Source organism: Microtus oregoni, unplaced genomic scaffold (assembly GCF_018167655.1).
Source record: "Microtus oregoni isolate MIOR12 unplaced genomic scaffold, Mior012 000018F_ref0000195, whole genome shotgun sequence".
Taxonomy (NCBI): Eukaryota; Metazoa; Chordata; class Mammalia; order Rodentia; family Cricetidae; genus Microtus; species Microtus oregoni.
In genome coordinates, this window is record NW_024543077.1 from 21,001,101 (window position 1) to 21,020,777 (window position 19,677).

General features: G+C 38.8%; 1 protein-coding gene across 1 annotated transcript in view; it reads right to left on the reverse strand.

Moving 5' to 3' along the window:
• Positions 1-13,396: 13,396 nt before the first annotated feature.
• Positions 13,397-19,677, reverse strand: part of LOC121458978 (zinc finger protein 120-like) — a 29,855-nt gene continuing 23,574 nt past the window's right edge. The window contains exons 2-5 of the mRNA XM_041668425.1: positions 17,284-17,341; positions 16,414-16,540; positions 16,159-16,219; positions 13,397-14,980 (exon numbers count right to left, since the gene is read on the reverse strand). Of these exons, the coding sequence (XP_041524359.1) occupies positions 14,017-14,980; positions 16,159-16,219; positions 16,414-16,540; positions 17,284-17,304 (1,173 nt within the window). The 5' untranslated portion in view covers positions 17,305-17,341 and the 3' untranslated portion in view covers positions 13,397-14,016. The remainder of the gene's footprint in view (positions 14,981-16,158; positions 16,220-16,413; positions 16,541-17,283; positions 17,342-19,677) is intronic.

A 19,677-nucleotide genomic window follows, 5' to 3' on the forward strand; every position in this document is an offset into this window, starting at 1 on the left:
CCAGCCCATTGGGGCATGGTCTCTCTCCCTTTAAAAAAGCAGCCACTTCCCTCTCCTCTCTCTCTTCACTTCCTGCTCCGCCGGCGACTAGACTCCCTTCCTGGTTGCGCAGAGGGCTGACGGTGATCTGTAAGTTTTTTCCCCTTTAAATAAATACCACCCTATTAATCATAATTCCAAACTGGTGTGGCATTGTTTATGACTTACGCCTTCAGTTGGCACCCAACGTTTGGTTTTAGAACCTCTCCTTTCCCCGCTCGGCTGTCGGCCACGAGTTCGGCTTGGCGGAAGCCCTCCCTTCCTCAGCCGCTGCCGGCGGCCTTGGCCTCCCCAGGTGGATTTAAACTCCACAGGCCCGCATAGTCTCTGTCACGTGGTTTGCTCTTTTCTGAGTCGTTTTTAAATCTCCCTTGCGAGCACAGCTCTTAAGTGGCACGAACCAGAGCACGTGTTTGCTGAAAGCTGCAACCCCTCAGGGTGACTCTGTCATGTGGAGGCATAAGCGGCTTCCAGGTTGCTCTTCTCTACCCCTAGATTCTGGGTTTCTGGTTCCGTCTCTGGAATTGATTTAATTACATTTACTTTGTTGAACAACTTACATTTTCCAGTTTTTAACAAATACTCTGCAGACTCTGAAACAGGACTCTGTTTTCGTCGTGACTTGGCAACAGCGCCACCTGCTGGATAATAGGTAATATGGCAGTTTTCGTTTCCAACGTGAATTTTACTGTTCTGGTTGCCAATACAATGGGTTATATCATGCAAGGTTTATATGACTATGGGGATCACTTAATTTACTGGTTACTAGGCTTCAGTATTCTTTTGAATATTCTATCATTTAGGAAGATCATGGCACTCCTAAGAACCATACAATCTTTACTAGAAACTCATGCAGGTCAGGAGATTCAGGATTCAAAAGAGACAATAATAAAGACAATAATAAAAAGACTTGAAATGATTGAAGAAATGATTGGAGCTGGTGAACAGAGTAATAAGGCACAAGGACAGGATACAATGCCAACACCAGCTATTAGAACTGGCTTACCCAAGGTTTTAGCGGCATACCCTATACTTAATTCTGAAAAAGTGTGAACTTCTAAAGGCTCAAAGGGAGTCAGAGAAGCTAGATGGACGCCAATAGCAATGAATGATCTAAAAGAAATTAAGCAAGCTATTGTTAATTTTGGCTTGCACTCTGCATATGTAAAGGAAATGATAAGGACTTGGGCTTCTAATGTTAGAGCTACCCCCCATGATTTCCATCAGTTAGTGTCTGCAGTTTTAGATAATGGACCTTCCTTGATGTTTGGAATTTATTTCAGAGAAGAATCCAAACATATGGAACAGCAAGGAAGAGCAAAAGGTGTCGAGGTTTCCCAAGATCAAATTCTTGGTGCAGGAGAATATGCTGATCCACAGGTCCAAGCTCTTTATGATGATGAAGTACTGTGTCTATGTCACCAAGCAGCTTTAAATGCTTGGAATAGGATACAAGATCCAGCAAAAGGGTTGAATCATATACTAGAATTAGGCAGGGACCGAGAGAACCCTTTATTGACTTTTTGCAAAGATTAATTAAGGCTCTGGACATAGGGGTAACAGACCTAGAAGCTAGATGAATACTTCTTGAATCTCTAGCTTTTGAGAATGCAAACATAGAATGCAAAAAGATAATTGGGCCTTTAAAGTCTAGATCAGCACCTATGGATGAATGGATTCAGCATATGATGAATGTTGAGACGTTTAGTTATAATGATGAACCTTGGGTAGATGAAGCGATTTCCACAGCAATGAGGAGACATCAAACTGCCAGGTGTTTTAGTTGTGGTAAATTAGGACATCTGAAAAGGGATTGCAGGCACAGAATTTCTAGGAATATTATCTCCTCTGGGAATGACAAAAATAGGAGACGTAGGCCTTCTGGTATATGTAGGAGATGCGGTAAAGGCTGACATTGGTCCAATGAATGCAGGTCTACAACAGACAAACAAGGCAACCCGATACCGTCGGGAAACTCCTTGAGGGGCCTCTCGCAGGCCCCCAAGCCAACAGTGGCCCAGTCATTCCCAGTCACAGTGGAGAACATGCCTCAACAAGAAAATTAAAAGCTCCAATTTCTGCTGTAAAAAGTAATACTGGTCTAAATGATGAACGACGTGTGGCGGATGAGTCAAAAACCCCAGTAGGACAGAGTAAACATATATTTTGGCAGACTTCTTTTTTTTAAAATATTTATTTATTTATTATGTATACAGCATTCCTTCCATGTATGTCTGCAGGCCAGAAGAGGGCACCAGACCCCATTACAGATGGTTGTGAGCCACCATGTGGTTGCTAGGAATTGAACTCAGGACCTTTGCAAGAACAGTCAGTGCTCTTAATCTCTGAGCCATCTCTCCAGCCCCTGGCAGACTTCTATTAATGATCAAAGACCAAAGCTAAGAGTCTGTATAAATGGCACTTTTATTGAAGGCTTATTAGACACAGGTGCGGATGTAAGTATCATTACCCCAGAATCTTGGCATCCGAATTGGCCTCTTCAAGAGGTAGATGTTCATTTCCTGGGAATTGGAACCTTATCTCGTGTAAAACAAAGCACAAGATGGGTTGAATGCATAGGGCCTGAAGGGCGAATAGGAAGACTAAGGCCATATATAGCCAATATTGCCATAAATTTATGGGGCCGTGACCTGCTACAGCAATGGAATACCCAGATTAACATTCCTGTAGTTCCAGGAACTCATAATTCTGGGAAGGATATGATGAGGTATTATGGAAAAGGGTCACCAGCCATTCAGGCTGTACAAGAACATACAGCAAATACCAAACCTTTAGAGGTACCAACAGCCCTACCTTTAAAATGGCTAACTGAGAAGCCAATATGGATCAAACAGTGGCCTCTAGCTGAAGATAAACTACAGGCATTGGAACAGCTGGTGCAAGAGCAACTAGATGCTCACCATATTGAAGAATCAACCAGCCCTTGGAATTCTCCTGTGTTTGTTGTAAAAAAGAAATCTGGCAAATGGAGAATGGTAACAGATCTAAGAGCTGTCAACAAAGTAATTCAACCTATGGGCCCACTACAATCTGGAATTCCTTTGCCTTCTCTGTTACCAAAAGGATGGCCTCTTATAGTTATTGATTTGAAAGATTGTTTTTTCACTATACCGTTACAAGAAAAGGATAGAGAAAAATTTGCCTTCACAGTGCCTACTTATAATAATTCTCAGCCTAATAGGAGATATCAATGGACTGTCCTCCCACAGGGAATGCTCAATAGTCCTACACTGTGCCAATATTTTGTAAGTAAGCCATTGGAAATAATTCGTAAACAATTCCCCAAGTCCATCATTTATCATTACATGGATGACATCTTGTTATCTGATTCAAATAAAGATACTTTAGAAAGGATGTTTGAAGAAGTAAAGAAAGTCTTGCCTAGGTGGGGATTACAAATTGCCCCTGAAAAGATTCAAAGAGGAAATTCTATTAATTACCTAGGTTACAGAATAGGGTTAGAGAAAATTAAAACGCAAAAGGCACAAATTAGGAGAGACCGCTTAAAGACTCTTAATGACTTCCAAAGATTGTTAGGAGACATTTCCAGTCTACGACCAGCTGTTGGGATAACACCTGATCTAATAGTTCATTTAAACAAAACCTTAGATGGTGATAAAGATTTGAATAGTCCAAGAAAACTGACAGCTGAAGCAGAAAAGGAACTGACAATGATTGAGGAAAAATTACAGGAGGCACATGTGGATAGGGTGAACCCAAATCTTAGCTCCATCCTAGTCATATTGCCTTCCAGAATTTCTCCTACAGGGATTCTAATGCAGAGGGAAGATATTATTTTAGAGTGGATATTTATACCTAATAAACCAAGTAAAAAATTAAAAACTTATGTGGAAAAAGTCTCTGAATTAATTATAAAAGGTAAGCTGAGACTTCATCAACTAGCAGGTATAGACCCAGCAGAAATTATAGTGCCTTTTACTACTAAAGAAATAAAAAAGTTATGGGAAGACAATGAACCGTGGCAAAGAGCTTGTGCTAAATTTTTGGGAGAAATTAATAGCAACTATCCCAAAAGTGGTAGACTTAACCTCATAAAAAGAACTTCTTGGATTCTTCCTAGAATTGTACGTGATGCTCCAATAACTGGAGCCCGTACGTTCTATACTGATGCAAATAAATCAGGAAAAGCAGGTTACAAGTCAGATGAATTGAGTAAGGTGGAACAAAGCCCTTATAATTCTGTCCAGAAGGCAGAAGTATATGCCATTCTTATGGTGCTAAGGGATTTTAAAGAACCTCTCAATATAGTTACAGATTCACAATATGCAGAAAGAGTTATCTTGCATATTGAAATCGCTGAATTTATACCAGATGACACAGAGTTGACTTCATTGTTTATCCAGGTACAAGACATAATCAGGAACAGGCTTTGTCCGATGTACATAACACACATCCGGTCCCATACAGGTCTGCCTGGTCCTCTAGCCAAAGGCAACTCTGAGATTGATCAATTATTGATTGGAAGTGTGTTGCAGGCCTCAGAATTTCATAAGAAGCATCATGTCAATAGTAAAGGCCTAAAGAAAGAATTTTCCATTACTTGGCAACAAGCTAAGGACATTATAAAGAGATGCCCTACTTGTTCTTTCTATAATCAAACACCGTTGCCTGCAGGGAGTAACCCAAAGGGTACTAAGAGAAATGAAATCTGGCAGAGGGATGTGTTCCACTTTATGGAATTTGGTAAATTAAAATATGTACACCACACCATAGACACGTATTCAGGTTTTCAATGGGCTACTGCCCTGAGCTCAGAAAAGGCTGATTCAGTAATCACACATTTATTGGAAGTTATGGCCATCATGGGTATACCTGCACAAATAAAGACAGATAATGGTCCAGCATATGTATCTAAGAAAATGAAACACTTTTTTGATCATTATAATATAAAACACATTACAGGTATACCAAATAATCCTACAGGTCAGGCAGTAACAGAAAGATCAAATCGTACTATAAAGGATATGCTGAACAAACAGAAAGGGACCGAAAATACCCCCAGAAATAGATTACATAATGCTTTATTAACCTTGAATTTTCTTAGCGATAATGAGAAAGGAACGACAGCAGCAGAGAGACATTGGATAATGGAAAAGTCCGCTGAACTAAATCAACCAATTTATTTCAAAGATGTGCTGACCTCTCAATGGAAGCCAGGAGATGTGCTACATTGGGGAAGGGGTTTTGCTCTTGTTTCCACAGGAGAAGAAAAATTGTGGATACCGTCAAAATTAATAAAGTTTCGATTTGAAGAGGAGAAACCTCTTGGAAAGGAGAAATGACAACTTATCCACAATGATGATGTTCATACAGGTGGTAAGAAAAACATATAGAATGGGGGCAGGGTTCTGTCCTTATCTCCACAGGAAAACACTCATCTTTGAAAAATTCAAGGGACCCTGGATATTTGGATACTGACAGATGGAAAAATACCTGCCCAATATGAAATATCAAGAAAACTGAATGGGTTGTGTAAGTAAAATTAAAGGATATTTCTAAATTTATAAAGCTGGTTTTGAAGTTGGACTCTGGCTCAGTCCCTCTCCAATTCCAAGCCTGTTAGTAAGAGAAAAACCCAGAGTTTCTGGAGTTTCTGTCTCATGTCAAGAGCCATGATATGGGACAGAAAGAAATATGAGTTTAGAAAACATCTTTGCTTTTCTTCATATCTATCATGTCTTTCATTGAATATATCTATCATGTCTTTCATTGAATATATATATATATGTCTATATAATTAATGTTTAAGTTTTTCATAATAAACAATGAGTTTTTCCTGAAGTGACATTTGAAGTTTCCAGGAAGAAGATGGGGCCCCATAACAACAACTCCACCTGGTTGATATGACGTCATGATACTGATAGCACGACTACAAGACCTGCTTTTGATACCAGCTGCACAAGACAGTTCCAACTTGGTTAGCTGAAATGGTGCACATCTTATACAACATTTTGGCCAGACCTGCACAAAATACTCAGAGACTATTGGCAATTTTAAAAGACATTGATCTTGATATTTAACCATCATTTTACTTTCACAGGATCCCCCAGAAAGAACGTCGCCCCCATGACAGCTGGAAGTAATTCTAGAGGACGAAGTCCCCTCTCCCAGTAAAGTTTGCCCTTGGGTTTAGGGACATCATTTAGGGGTTGGTTATAATTAGTATACGATTGAGGGTTGGGGGAGGAATTTTATAAGCTCAGGGATCATTTTGAAAAAAAAAAAAGAGGGATGATGGGATAATAGATTTGTAATTGTGAGTTACTGTTTTTAGACAAATATATTGGTATAGATTCTTGTATATTGACACAAAGTTAAATTATATTGACTATTGTATGCATGCATGTTTCTACCTCTGTTTAAAACATATTTTATGTATTGACATATATTGTATTGATATATATATATATTGTATATATTTACCATATTGCAGTGTACATTTCTACCTCTGATTAAGATACTTATATAATGTTTGTGTATTGATATATATTTACCTACTGCAATGTATATTTGTACCTTGTTTATATTTGGAGGCCATTGTCCTCATTTGTTTCACAGTTGTTTATTGTCTTAGTCTTTAAGTTAGATAGATATTGGGAATTATATAGACTAATAGTCATCTAAGTTTGTCATTTATAATTAGACTAATCAGGTTCTTTAGGTATATAGAGATTATACTCAGTATAGATAGATAATCTTCAACTTCTTCAAAGAGCTGTAGAAAATGGCCTTTAATCTAATTCAGAGTTTTGCAGTAGTGAGACACAATTGCTCCTGGCAACACCACTCTATTCCCGAGAGAATGTTGAGCACCAAAGACACTCCACCTGGAGCCTTCTTTTTGGCAGAACTGGCCTTGGGCAAAGAAATGCCCATACCTCAACCACTGACAAAGATACAGAGCGTGCATCAATGGATAAAACAGGGCTGTCATATCCTGCCAAGACAGGGTAAGATAGTTTTGAAAAGTTGCCTGCCTTTGAAAATGGTATGTTAGTTATGATAGGCCTTAGCCAATGTTGGTTGCTTCAACGCTGCTAATGTGACTTTGGGTGATTGCCTAGGTAGCTAGTTGTCTCTGTGATTTGTTGCATATTTTTTAAGTTGTTTTACTTAACTTCCTAATTACCCAGGTAACATTATTTCCCTTCTCAGATCTTCGATGGGGTTGAAGACTATATAAAGGTAGTTACTTTCTCTCATGACTTGGCCAAGTTATTTAGTATACAAGACCTAAGCTAGTTAGAATAGGATATTTGTACTTATTGTATATAATTTCATAGTAGGTTTAGAACTCTCTTATTTAAACAAAAGGGGGAGGTGTTACGGGAGGTCCTCCCACTCCTCCAGCCTATAGCCGCTGAGATACCAGCCCATTGGGGCGTGGTCTCTCTCCCTTTAAAAAAGCGGCCACTTCCCTCTCCTCTCTCTCTTCACTTCCTGCTCCACTGGCGACTAGACTCCCTTCCTGGTTGCGCAGAGGGCTGACGGTGATCTGTAAGTTTTTTCCCCTTTAAATAAATACCACCCTATTAATCATAATTCCAAACTGGTGTGGCATTGTTTATGACTTACACCTTCAGTGTCCTCTGCACTGTACACAATAATCTATTCCTCCTATTCTGGTCTGAAGACAGAAGGAATGCTCCATATGCAAATCCTTTACTTGTGGCTCCATTGGATAGTCAACTACATGACTCAAATGCATAATTTTAAAACTACGATGTGGTAACATCTTTTTAATTAAGAATTTTAAAACTATAATATGGAGGACAGCAAGGTAATTGCCCTGGACAGCAACAGACCAAGGCCACCTAAGTCAATATAACAGAAGATGTCTCAGTAACAATTTTTCTAACAAGATGGAAATGAAGCTGTTCTAGAACTGATGTGCCTTTCCATTGAGAAACCACTTCACTCACTTAGGGAATTAATAAAGAAAAATCTGTTTAATGATGGCATGCATCCATCTCTGGCTAATGCTCAAAGAGGAGCCAGCTAAGATAGATTTTGAGCTCCACATATGCTATTATCCTTACATGTCCTTTAGGTTCAGGCTTGGGGTTACAACTTGAACAATTGAAATAAAAACAGACAACTTGCCAGGCTAGACATTTAGGCAGACAGGAGAGTTACACGTCAAAGTTATTCTCAGAATAATTTCTTAAGTACACGGGTGACCTGAGACAGCAGGGAATTCTTCACTGACAGGGTTCTGAGGTGAAGTCACAGGGGATGAGAAAGACAGGACAAGTACAATGTAAAAAGGATAGAAGCTATGGTGAGGAGGTCTTGGAGAAGATACGTCTATGCTTTGTAAGCTTCTTAAGAAAAATAGCCTCTTTCCAGGCAATGGTGGCACAGGCCTTTAATCCCAAGACTAAGGAGGCAAACCCAAATAATCTCTATGAGTTTGAAGCAAGCATGGTCTACAGCATGAGTTCTAGAATAGTCAGGACAGTCTAGGATAGTCAGGTCAGTCCTACAGAGAAACTCTGTCCCAAAAAACAAGACCAACATAAAAAAGAGAAAAGAAGAAAAGCACCTTATATCTTGTATACTTCCTAGGAGTAAATGGAAAAAAATGGAAGAATTTTATGAAGTCAGTAGAAACTATTACACAATGGGAAAAATTTAGGAGGAGGCTAGTCAAACAATTTTACACATGGGGAACACAGGGTATCTCAAGAACTTTCCTATATGCTGAGTTGGTTAGGAACTGAAAATTATAGCTCCATATGCTGGAAAGAGTTGGTTTCTCGGACCTGAAGAAACTTCTCCACAAAGGACTTATCCCCAGACCATTACCAGCTCTTCCAAACATATTCCTGGTTTTAGATAAAGAGCTCTGTTTTATTATCAGTACATCGGGCCCTTAGGGAATGCTCCCAAGAATGTTCTTTCACCCTGCCTGAGGTCCTAAATGAAAGCCTTGATTGACCAGGTCAGTCCTTACCAAAACAGTATTTTGCTTTTCAAATATTTGTCACCTGATGTCATTTTGCCCATCTGGCAGAACTATGCTTTTCTTACAAAGAAAGGGGAACTTTAAGGCACACCAGGCCTTAAGGTTAGTTGTGACCCTGTAAGGCCTCCTTGAGCAGCTTGCTAGTAGCCTGTTTTTTGATATGGCAAAGGGCCAAGTGACTGGTTTTAATGGCTTCCTTGTCATGGTTTGGAGCCAAATATCTGAATATTGCGGTTGAAAAATGTGTACATGAGCATTCTAACAGCCCTGGTTAACATATACTTAGGATTTAAATGTTTTAGATGCAGTAGAATTAGTTCAATTCTACTTTGTTAGCCTATGTATTAAGCATTGGCATTGGAGTGCTACCCAGCACATGAGAAGCTGTGGATGACCTCCACAAATTTAAAATTAATGATGACTATATGCGAAGGTTAAATGAAAACTACTGAATGTCAAGAAGATACTGGAGAAACTAGGCCTCTCCAAGTTTGCCAATGGTTTTCCATGAATGTATCATGCCTGCAGAAATTGACTAGAAAGACGTTTGTACACACAGCTCCCTGCTCCCAACTCTCCAAACAAATTAAGCCCACTGAGCAGAGTTATTCAGAGGCCTGCCCACAGGTCCATAAATTAGCAAGGACTGCATGGGACTTCACAACATAGGAAAACTGGTGGCAGGTTCTCTCCCAGATCTGGGGAAAATGCACCTCACCATCTGGAGACAGCATTCCGTCGATCACCATGTTGTGGTTCTCCAGCCCACCAAAGCTCTCAGTTCATCATCTCCCTGCAGCAGCAAAGGCACAACAGCACATAAACCACTGGTGCCAGCTCCTCCGGAAACCCTAACAGGGAGGCAGGTCACAGGAAGAGCAATGCACCACTTCTGACTGGCAGGTCAACTGGAGGGCCTGATTGGCTAGTGAGGCCTGAGTGGGATGAACCTTCCAAAGGAGTATAGCTTGCTTAAAGAGACAGCACAATGGTTCCTGGTCATTCCTTTCTGCTCCCAACAAAAGTCTTTTCTAGATCTGCAAAAATAGGCATTTCAATAACACTTGCCCAAGCCTCCAATAGCAGACACTGCCACAATCCTGCACTCCATAGGAATCTTGCCTTTTTCCTCCAGGACAAGCTAGCTAGCTTGTACAGTGAACTGTGCTAGGTGGGTGTGGTGATTTCCTGTCCCACAGGTAGAAGGCAGCCCAGAATATTAACAACGAAAGAGAATTTTTAGATCACAAAAGGAAATGTTTGTTGCGTGATTTCATGCTGAGGTCAGATGAACTGAAGGTACATTTTACCTCGTTGTCACAGGTATTTCAGACAATCATGAGAAAAAAGTAGGAACCCGATCTTAAACAAGATCTTTCCCCAATCAGAAGGCTGGGTAATGGCTCCATTGCTTTACAAGTTTTATTCCTGAAATTCAGAGAAAATTCCAGGCAAATGAAAAATGTTAAAGAGAGTAGGGTTCATGGAAATTTGAATACATAGAGAATAATGGAGCCAGGAAGAATGTCTTTATGAGCACTGCTGTTAGCCAGCTGTAAGCCATCTTCCTCTGTGGACTGGTGAATAAAATATACAGCTGTGTTACTACATGAACAAGACAGGTAGAATGAACTCACCATTTTAGTAGAAATTGGGCTTATGACAAAGTCTTACAAGCTGTGGTCCAGGTCATCTTAAAAATAGATGTCTACCAATGGAATTTGGAAGAATCCAGTAGATTTCTGCACAGCCTTTTGTCTATAATCAAGTGAAGAATCCAGTAGTTGTTCAATCCATGAGGTTCAAGGTTTCACCTGGTTTTCTATATACATCAAAATTCCAAACAAGTCGACTCTAATGCTAATAATGGAATGAACTCGGTAGCCAGAACTTGATACCAGAGCAAAAAGAGAGCTTCTTTCTTCAATATCCTTTCTATTAGGTCAGAGGCAATCATCTAGAAGGTGAGATCTAGGTTAAAGGTGGATTATAGTATTTGTTTGGTTTTTTGTTTGTTTGTTATTTCTGTTTTTGTTTTGTTTGGTTTGGTGTTTTCAAGATAGGATTTATCTATGTAGACCTGAAACTCATTCTGTAGGCCAGACTGGTCTCAAACTCAAAAAATCCCACTGCCTCAGCCTCTTGAGTGATAATGTTAAAGGTGTGCACTACCACAAAGCAGCTAAAAGTGGAGCTTGCAGGGTGGTGATGGTGTATGCCTTTAAACCCAGGAACTGGATGCAGAGGCAGGTGGATGTCTATCAGTTTGAGTCCAACCTGCTCTACAAGAGCTAGTTCCAAAACAGGGTCCAAAGCTAGTGAAACCCTGTTGCAAAACACCCAAAAAATGTGGAGCTTACCACCTCAAATGATCCACATGAATGAAGAATTTACCTATTCAAAACCTTTAATTAAATAAAATCCCTCTTAGGTATAATCAATTCTTTGTGTAGACTACTTTAGTAAGTTTTCATGCTTCTTGTCCAGCCCTTTCTGTGCTGGGACTATGCAAGCTTTAATTTGGTCACTGAACTCAATTTGTACACAATCCAACTTTATTTTTAAGTTTGAATTATAATCCAGAAAAGTAGGAGGGCCCCCTTTACCGGTCTACTTTTTTCTCACTGACCAGTTAAGGTCCAGCCATGAAGCAATTGCAGGACTTTTCAGCACTTGGTAGCAGAAGCAGGATAGGGTGTGCAATGGAATTCTCAATGGCATTGTGTGTGGCCAGCCTAAGTTACAGAAGACATTGCTTAAAAATAAATAAGTAAACAACAGACTTGATTTAAAAAATGGAAAGATGGACAGAAATCTCAAGGTCCAAATCAGGAGCAGAAGGAGACGGAGCACGAGCAAGGAACTCAGGACCACGAGGGGTGCACCCACACACTAAGACAATGGGGATGTTCTATTGGGATCTCACCAAGGCCAGCTGGCCTAGGTCTGAAAAAGCATGGGATAAATCCGGACTAGCTGAACATAGCGGACAATGAGGAATACTGAGAATTCAAGAACAATTGCAGTGGGTTTTTGATCCTACTGCACGTACTGGCTTTGTGGGAGCCTAGGCAGTTTGAATGCTCACCTTACGAGACCTGGATAGAGGTGGGCAGTCCTTGGGCTTCCCACAGGTCAGGGAACCCTGATTGCTCTTTGAGCAGATGAGGGAGGGGGACTTGATCGGGGGAGGGGGAGGGAAATGGGAAGCGGTTGTGGGGACGAGGCAGAAATCCTTAATAAATAAATAAATTTAAAAAAAATAAAAATAAATAAATAAAAAATGGAAAGAAACAATGGGGAATAGGAAGAAATAAGAAATTAGAGCAATGATGCATTTAAAGGCAGATCTTTGTGAGTTTGATAACAACCTGCTGTATGGTTTGTGGGCCAGCACAGCCAGATGTACACAGAGAAACCCTGTCTTGAAAAAATCCACCAAGGCCTTGTTGGCCAGAGAAGGGTGATGTACACCTTTAATCCCAACACTCGGCAGGCAGAGACAGATCTCTGTGAGTTGGAGGCCAACCTGGTCTACAAGAGCTAGTTCCAGGCCAGGCTCTAAATCTACCAGAAACCTTGTCTTGAAAAAACCAAAAGAAAAACAAAACAGACAAAAACATAAAACAAAAAGACTTCAAAGTTACAGAAAACGCCTGTCTTGAGTAACTGAAAAAAAATAGCAAAACAAACAAGCAATAAGTAAAGAAATTTTTTTTTTTTTTTTTTTTTTGGTTTTTTGAGACAGTGAATTTCTGCGGCTTTGGAGCCTGTCCTGGAACTAGCTCTTATAGACCAGGATGGTCTCAAACTCACAGAGATCCGCCTGCCTCTGCCTCCCAGGTGCTGGGATTAAAGGTGTGCGCCACCATTGCCCGGTGAAACAAAAAATCTTTGATTGTGTCCAGGGAAGTTAAAAGTGATCCATCACATCTGGGATGAGCTCAATTCTCGTAAGGGTTTCCAAACAGAAGTAACAATTGTATGTCAGCACAACTTGAGGAGTTTTGAAGCATTCCAGTAAAAGAATGTCCTCACACTAATGCCCATGTGAGCCTGCACACGCATTACTGTCCTCTTTATTTGAGAAGGAAGAAATCAGGAGTATAAATACGCCTGCCAGTGTGGAATTGGGAAGCAGCATACAGAATTGGCATATGGTTCATATAGGGCTTCTTAGGACCAGGGGGCATCAAAGGAGATTTTGAAGGAGGGAATTTGTTAGATGTTAATCCTCACTCCTGGGAAAGATCAGAGATGGGCTGGATTTCATACTGAAGGATTGGTTACTTTTGTTCAGTTTCTTCCACAGGTCCAAATGATTATGGTAATATTCATAAGCTTTATCAGATTGATTACACACAAAAGTCTTACTCCTGTATGAAGTACAAAACATTAAAACACTAAATTCTCTAATAGAGTTTTATTATAGCATGATTTTTCTCATGGTTTTGAAGAATACATACATTAAATTCATAGAGTTTCTCTGCAGGAAGAGTTATTTAATGTATTTACAGATGGTTGTGACAAAGGATTTACCACAGATTCCATTGACAGTTATCTGTCCAGTCTGTGTTCTTTTATGCATTTGAAGATGAATAAGATGTAAAAAGTCTTCCTTCCACTGATATACATTCATAAAGTTTTCCCACACTGTGTGATCTCTTATAACTTTGAAGAGTACAGTGGTCTTCAAACACCTAACCACACTGACTACATTCATAGGGGTCCTCTCTACTCTGTGACCTTTGTACATTTGAAGATGACTGTGTTTTGCAAAGGCCTTACCAAAATGATTACGATAATAAGGTTTCTCACTAGAATGTGTTTTTTTATGCAATTTAAGAAGACTGAGACTTGTAATGGCCTTACCACATTGATTACATTCATAGTTTTTCTATCTTGTATGTGTTCTATGTAATTGAAGACTCCCATGACGTGCAAAGGCCTTTTTACACTAATAACGTTCATAGGGTTTCTTTCTCTCCAGTATGTTTTCTTTTATGCAATTGAAGATGACTGTGACATGCAAAAGCCTTACCACACAAACTACATTCATAGTGTTTCTCTCCAGTATGTGTTTTTTTATGGAATTGAAGATTACTCTGAGCTGCAAAGGCCTTACCACACTGATTACATTCATAGGGTTTCTCTCCAGTATGTGTTGTTTTATGCACTTGAAGTTGACTATGATGTGCAAAGGCCTTACCACACTGCTTACATTCATAAGGTTTTTCTCCAGTATGTGTTCTTTCATGCTTTTGAAGAGTACTGTTTTCAGCAAAGGCCTTACCACACTGATTACATTCATAGGGTTTTTCTCCAGTATGTTTTCTTTTATGCACTTGAAGAAGACTGTGACATGCAAAGGCCTTGCCACACTGACTACATGCATAGGGTTTCTCTTTAGTATGTGTTCTTTTATGCTTTTGAAGATTTCTCTGAGCTGCAAAGGCCTTACCACACAGATTACATTCATAGGGTTTCTCTCCAGTATGTGTTTTCTTATGCAAATGAAGATGACTGAGTCGTGTAAAGGCCTTACCACACTGATTACATTCATATGGTTTCTCTCCAGTATGTGTTCTTTTATGCCTTTGAAGATGACTGTGCTGGACAAAGGCTTTACCACATTGATTACATCGATAAGGTTTTTCTCCAGTATGTGTTCTTTTATGCTTTTGAAGATCACTGTGACGTGCAAAGGTCTTACCACAGTGATTACATTCATAGGGTTTCTCTCCAGTATGTGTTCTTTTATGCAATTGAAGATGACTATGACGTGCAAAGGTCTTACCACAGTGATTACATTCATAGGGTTTCTCTCCAGTATGTATCCTTTTATGCACTTGAAGATGACTGTGACATGCAAAGGCCTTACCACACTGATTACACTCATAGCGTTTCTCTCCAGTATGTGTTCTTTTATGCCTTTGAAGAGATGCAAAGATGTTACCACACTGATTACATTCATAGCGTTTCTCTCCAGTATGTATTCTTTTAGGCTTTTGAAGTTCAGTTTGAGATGCATAGGCCTTACCACACTGATCGCATTCATAAGGTTTCTCTCCAGTATGTGTGCTGTTATGACTTTGATGAGTTTCATAAAGAACAAAGTCTTTATCACCTTGACTATATTCATAGGGTTTATTTCCAGTGTGTTTTCTTTCAAGCACGTGAATATAACTGTGATAAGCAAAGTCTTCCCCGCACTGCTTAATTTTAGACTGTTTTTCTCCAGTATGTGTTTTTTCATGTCTTAGAAAGTGGGTGTCATCAGAAAAGGCTTGAACACATTGCGTATACTCTGAAAGTTTCTTGTCACCATTTTGGTTTCTTTCAATCCTGCAAGGATAATCGGCACATTTAAAAGCTTTACCACATTCAATACACTGTTGAACCTTATATCTGTATGAATTTATTTTACAACTTGTTCCTATTCTAAATAGAAATTAATTATTAAGCTTTCATAACTTTGTTTACAATCATGTTTGCTTTTTAATTAGGGGACAGTTTGCATCTACGAAAATAGGTATGATGATAAATTCCTTTTTTTTTAGGTTTACCTTTTCACATTTACAAAAATATTTTTATATGATATTATTCATATTTTTGAAGACAACTGAATACACTGAGAGCTTTCCCAACTCTACTGCATTCATAAATTTTACTATACTGTGAATCATATTTCATTTGCTAAGTGAACTAGGACATTCAGAAGGATTTGCACAGACTTAGAATTCATGGGGCGTTTTTATATTAATAATGATTGTAGAAAACCATCAGTATTGTATACTTGAATCAAATTCAACAAGTATACTCTACATGGGAACTACTGCCTATCTTCTTTCTGATTTAAGGAGAAGTATGTTAAATCTTTTCATGTCTCTATGCTCATGAGGTTATATCAAGGGTAGTGTCTGATACACATAGGAAAGGAAGAATAATTCATATATATGAAATTAAGGTATATGTATTTGTGAGGATTTAATAACCATCTACGCACTTAAAGCTGTGCTTATTTACATTGCTGCTTTTATTTAAAAGTTCTAGGAGAAAGTGCAGTCTCATCAGAGGCACATTGTTATCAACTTGCACATGAAAATTACCTTGCATGTCTTCTAGAACATTGCCAATGTTCTTCAGTGTTATGGTCTTCCCCAATGTATCCTAAAATACAGGACCAGAATATATCTTATATCATTTAACAATGTGCAACACTTAGCTTATTACTTAAGTGCACCTAAGAAATATGACTGCTGTATTCACCTCATTCTTCTTTTTAAATCAAATTGCAGAACAACATCCTTAACCATGGAAAAGTTGTTTCCATATTTTGAAACATGAAGCAAATTCATTTTTACCTATAGAAATGAGGTTCTTGTAGGTTTCCAGCATTACATCCTTATAGAGATTCTTCTGGGAAAGATTCAGCAAATCCCACTCTTCCCGGGTGAAGTTGATGTGCACATCATCATAGGTCACTGCCTTCTAAAATACACCACACATGTGTAAAATGGAAAGCACCACAGTGACAAAGATGGAAATTCATACTTCTTTCAGGGTATAGACAGATGATTCTGGTGTTCCTTACTCTTATGCCATGACATAGACAGTCACTATAGAGGGAAATTGAAAAGCAGAGTCAACTCTGTCATAAGAGCAAGGTCTATTGAGAGGAAGAGACAACAGAAAAGATCAGCACTATATAGTATGCATGAGAAAATTGTATGAAGAGTTACAAAACACACACAAAAAAAAGTAATATGGACACCCTGGGTATATTGTTCTATTGTGCCTTTAAACACAACACTCAGAAAACAGAGGTGGGTATATTTGTCTCTGAATTGAATGCCAGTCAAGTCTATGCAATCATGTCCAGGATAGGTGGAAGTAAACATTAAGACACTGTCTCCATTGTAAAATTCAGGGAAACAAAGAAATGGGATATAAAAAACAGAAAGGCTTTTATTGAAGTTCTTCTAAATAATTTTCCATTCACTCAAGTTCTGTATTCATTTTCCCGATACCGGAAGTGTCACAATTTAAACTATAAGTCTAATAATATTTTGTAGAAAGGAACTTCACGTGTAAAGAAGTTAAAATGCACAGATGAAAACACTAGAAATATACATGTTGGTCATGAATAATCAACAAAGAGCTGGAGAGAAGGTAGAGTAATTCAGTGTTTTTGCGGGTCTTGAATGGAGGTGGGCACATTTTCCACTACTTACATGGGGATCACAACTTTCCATTGTTCTATGATCAGGAATTCTGAGATCTTTAGATAACCTTGATGACCAGGTACGCAGGTAATGAATATCCATGCAGACATATAAAATAATCATATTGTTTAAAAAAAATCAAATTAAGCATAACAAACCAGAATAAGTTCATGCACCGGCAATTAACTGACTCAGGCAGTATTAATAAACATAAATACATGGTATCCTGGGAATCAGAGTGATACCCTCTTGCAATTTTTAAAATTCAATATATATGTGAAGCTCAGCACAGCAGCATATACTTGTCATATAAAAAAAACCCCTATATTCAAGGGCTATCACCCAATAATATAAAAATGTATAGAGCCAGAAATGATGCCCCCCTTTACTTTCAGGAATTTGGAGAGCAACAGTAAGGGCTACTTAGACAAGCAAACAAAGCAATTAAAATAGCATGTTGCCAAACTCCTTAATAGCAACTGTTTCTGCTATATCTCATTTTTACCTATAGAATATAGGCAAGATATAGAATGTAGAGATCAAACCTATAATGATGGCAAAAAAATTTCCATAGAAGTAGGAAGTTGGCTGATTAATGTTAAGCACAAAACAGTAGATACAAGTGTTAGGAAATTAGTTCATGGTATTGAGACTCATTATGTATAATGAGGAATATCATCTGGACAGGCTTCTCCTACTAAATATTCACAGGAAGTTGAAAGAAAGCCACCAAGGAGAGAAACTTGTTCAAATACGTGATCTTTTCTGGGAGGTTGTTCATTCAATCAAGTTCATTCTGACCCCAGCCACTATTGGTTCATGGTCAACAATGGAAAAATTGCATTTTGTCATTTCTAGGATAGACATGTAATGATCCTCATCTGCAATGGTCCCTACACTGTCCAAATGTGTAATGCCATCTGGCACTCAAGATAATCTGTTCACAGCAACATCTTGTAAAACCTGAAAACACGTTACCTCCTTCTAACATCAATGGTACAAAATCCCATTAACATTCCAAAAGAGAAAAATAAAGACACAGTAAGGGAAGATTCAACCAAGGCAAGACTGAAGTAGAGCAGGACAAACATCAAATCCTGTAGCTCCCTTGTCAGATGGATGGCTTCAGTTTCAAATGACTTAAACGGCCTTGTCCTTGCAACTTCTCCTGCACTTGTCTCTTTGGTAACTTCCCATCACTATAAGTGGCTAGTTCTCCATGGAAGTTGTGTCATACCTTAGGTATTTTAACATCTTTGGGCTCAAAATGGAAACCACTGTGCTGTGAAATCACATTTTTAAATGTGTCATATTTATTTATGCTGTGGAACATTTGTTTTAATGATGCAAAGAATTGCTGCATTGGTTTAGCTCTGTGAAGCTGTGACAGTTTGCCTATCTAAAATAACTGGTTGTTCTAAAACATATTTGAATGACCTGTCACATGACAAGAAAGGACAGGCAGGGCTGCCAGGAAAAGAGAATCAATGGGAGGGAAAATCTGGGAGGAGAAAAGAAAGAAGAGGCAACAGAAAGGAGAAAACAACAGGAGCCTTTAAACCATGGAGTAAGAAATAAAGAGGGGAATACAGAATAAAGATAAAGGACAGGGGGAAATTGTAGAGAACAATTAAGTTAAAAACAACCTGACTTGAAACAAACCATAATCAAGCATTTAAAGAAAAAAAAATAAGCCTCCATGTGTGGAATTTAATTGACAACTGGGTGGCAGGCCCTAAAGGAACAAGAGAGGAAAAGAAACCACACCGCACCCAGCTTCAATCCTCACAGCTTCATGCAATGAACTCTCACTGTCTCCTCACTGGGCTTCTGTCTCTGCCAAACACAGATGCCTGCAATAATGGTAAACTGTAACCATGGGCTAAAAAGCCATGATCTTAAATTTTGATTCTTTCATGTTCCCAAGACCAACACATTGCTGGTGATGCTGAGAAGTAGGGTTTTCTTTAATGCAATGAACACTAATGAGCTTGACCACAGGTGCAGAAGGTTTTGAATGAAGTAGCTTCCTGTGACTATGAATCAATTTGCTCAACCATCCCTAAATTGAAGGTTTCTGTATATGGAGTCTTACCCTTAGGGCACCTTGATAAGCTTCCACTGCACAGCAATGGCTTTTCTGTAATGATAATAAACTCTTTGAAAATTCCTGCCTGTATTAACACATAAATGCCCTTTGAAGCTACATTTTTATTTTCATTTATTTCTGCCCTACCTGGGTACTTTTACTGGACACCTAAAAGAGTCATCAGTGATAACCATTGAACAGCTTCAATATTCTTTAAAGACATTAGCCTATTGCATTTTAATTTGGTATTACTAAATTTCTAGAGCATAGGCAAAATAAGAAAATGCTTAGAGCTAAAATAATACACTAAAGTC